Raw genomic sequence first — 1,866 nt, forward strand, 5'->3', positions numbered from 1 at the left:
CTTGTGAACTTAAACATATCACGGTATTTGTGTGGCTAAACTTTTTATTAAGGATACAGTAAAATAAAAAGTTAAAAGTTTAATTGATTTCAAATATAAAAGTATGTTATTTTTTCTGAAAATGACTTACGAGGAAATAGTGATATATAAATTGGGAATGTAAAGCCTAGTTTGATTTTTTTTTTTTTTAGTCTCTGGATTGATCCCTTTAATGATGACGCCGAAATAAAGAAAATTCTTTCAAAAGAAACGGGAATACAATTTAAATTTTTTGTACACTTGCAAGACTAATGAATCTTTTGAGGACTACACTGTCGTTGGCCTCATGCTAGCTCTAGCTCGCTAAAACTCTTCCAACAAGGGAAAAAAAAAACAACTAAACTATTAAGTAAAATCCTAAGCTAATTCTAACTGAGTGTGTGATACATCGCAATCAATAATACTCCTATTTTTCTACCTAAATTTGATTGTTAGATGTAACACCTTCACGTTGGAGAGATTCAATCCTTATTATGATTTCTTGAATTCCTGGTGCTGATGAGGTACTATTACTTGCTAACTCAACTGTAGTAGAACTTCCGCCGTTAATAATTTCAATAAGGCAGTTCCTACAAGTAGGGCAAGAAGAGTGGGAATTCAGCCATTTATCGATACAGTTGACGTGGAAGCCATGATTGCACTTTGGCAGAACCTTAATTTTCTCTCCAACTCCAAATTCTGATAAGCAAATTACACACTCGGAGTCAAGCCCTGGATGTTTCAATTCAGTAGTGTAGGTTATAACCGGGAATGTCTTGAGGGCTTTTTTCTTGATTCCTGTATTAGCTAGCTTTGCTGCTGAAGGATTTCTATAGTTTGAGGATGAGTCTGACGCTGATACTAAACTGCTGGAGTATTTTAATGCACACTTTATGATAGAATTCAATGCAAGTGAACAAATCAAGGCACATACAAGTACTGACAAGACCATAATAACATTTGCATCAAATGTGTTGACGTGGCTGATTTCGGCCTCCGCCAGCGGCGCCATGGTGGCCTCCGGGTAGTTTTGTGGTACTGTAGTTGGTATTAGAAGTAGCCTTCTTGAGTGGTGGAAGTTCTCAGTGAATTCTTGAATGAATAGAGTGGAAGTGGTTGCCATATAGAGTTTTTGGTTGGAAGTGTGTATTTGTGTTTTTCTTTGAATTGTTTCGTTGTTTGTTGTTGTTGAATGAATTGAAGTTTCAATTGGAGGAGTTCCTTATAAAGGGGAAATTTAAAGGGTGAACAGGTGTAAAGTGTGATCAAAGGATAAATTATTTTATTTTCTTTAAGGAATATTTCAAAGTATCAAGCCATGTTTTAATTTTAATTAAGGGAGTAACTATGTTTACAAGCACTACTGCTTTTAAGAGTTCGTTATAAACAAGTGGAGCCGAGCCCATGTAACTTTTTAGAAGTATATCCACTCAAAGAGACATTGTTTTAATTACAAGGTTATTAAATTAAAGTAACAATGAACGTTCCAATCAAAACTTAAAAAATTACTAGTAGTATTCAGTTGTTATTATTTACACCTTCGCTGTACATATACACAATTAAATTTTCATTATAGATTTTAATCATTTTTGTTAGAACTTTTAGTTTGGTTATGGAACTTGTCCAAAAGTTGTGGTGGGCATAAACAATTCCATGGTTTATATATATCAAGTTAAGAGCTATTGGGTACTTGGTTGGGAGCTTTGCTTGCCTCCTTTTTTGGTATAATTATTTATTTTTATCAAGAACAATATCATCTTTTGGGATTAATATGTTGCACGTAGCAGTTAATATTGATTGTGCCTGTCATAATTTCATATTGATTGAGATTGTACTGATTATTAATAC

General features: G+C 33.7%; 1 protein-coding gene across 1 annotated transcript; it reads right to left on the minus strand.

The window, feature by feature from the left end:
- Positions 1 to 226: 226 nt before the first annotated feature.
- Positions 227 to 1,257, minus strand: LOC104111509 (RING-H2 finger protein ATL78-like). The gene has a single exon (XM_009621223.4). It carries the CDS (start codon positions 1,139 to 1,141, stop codon positions 458 to 460), a length of 684 nt encoding a protein of 227 aa, XP_009619518.1. The 5' UTR covers positions 1,142 to 1,257; the 3' UTR covers positions 227 to 457.
- Between the last annotated feature and the right edge of the window lie 609 nt (positions 1,258 to 1,866).

The sequence above is a fragment of the Nicotiana tomentosiformis genome, chromosome 5, assembly GCF_000390325.3.
Source record: "Nicotiana tomentosiformis chromosome 5, ASM39032v3, whole genome shotgun sequence".
Classification (NCBI taxonomy): Eukaryota; Viridiplantae; Streptophyta; class Magnoliopsida; order Solanales; family Solanaceae; genus Nicotiana; species Nicotiana tomentosiformis.

Bases quoted from the DNA above. Each gene is read 5' to 3' on its own strand.
- LOC104111509 (XM_009621223.4), bottom strand. From the start codon at position 1,141: ATGGCAACCACTTCCACTCTATTCATTCAAGAATTCACTGAGAACTTC.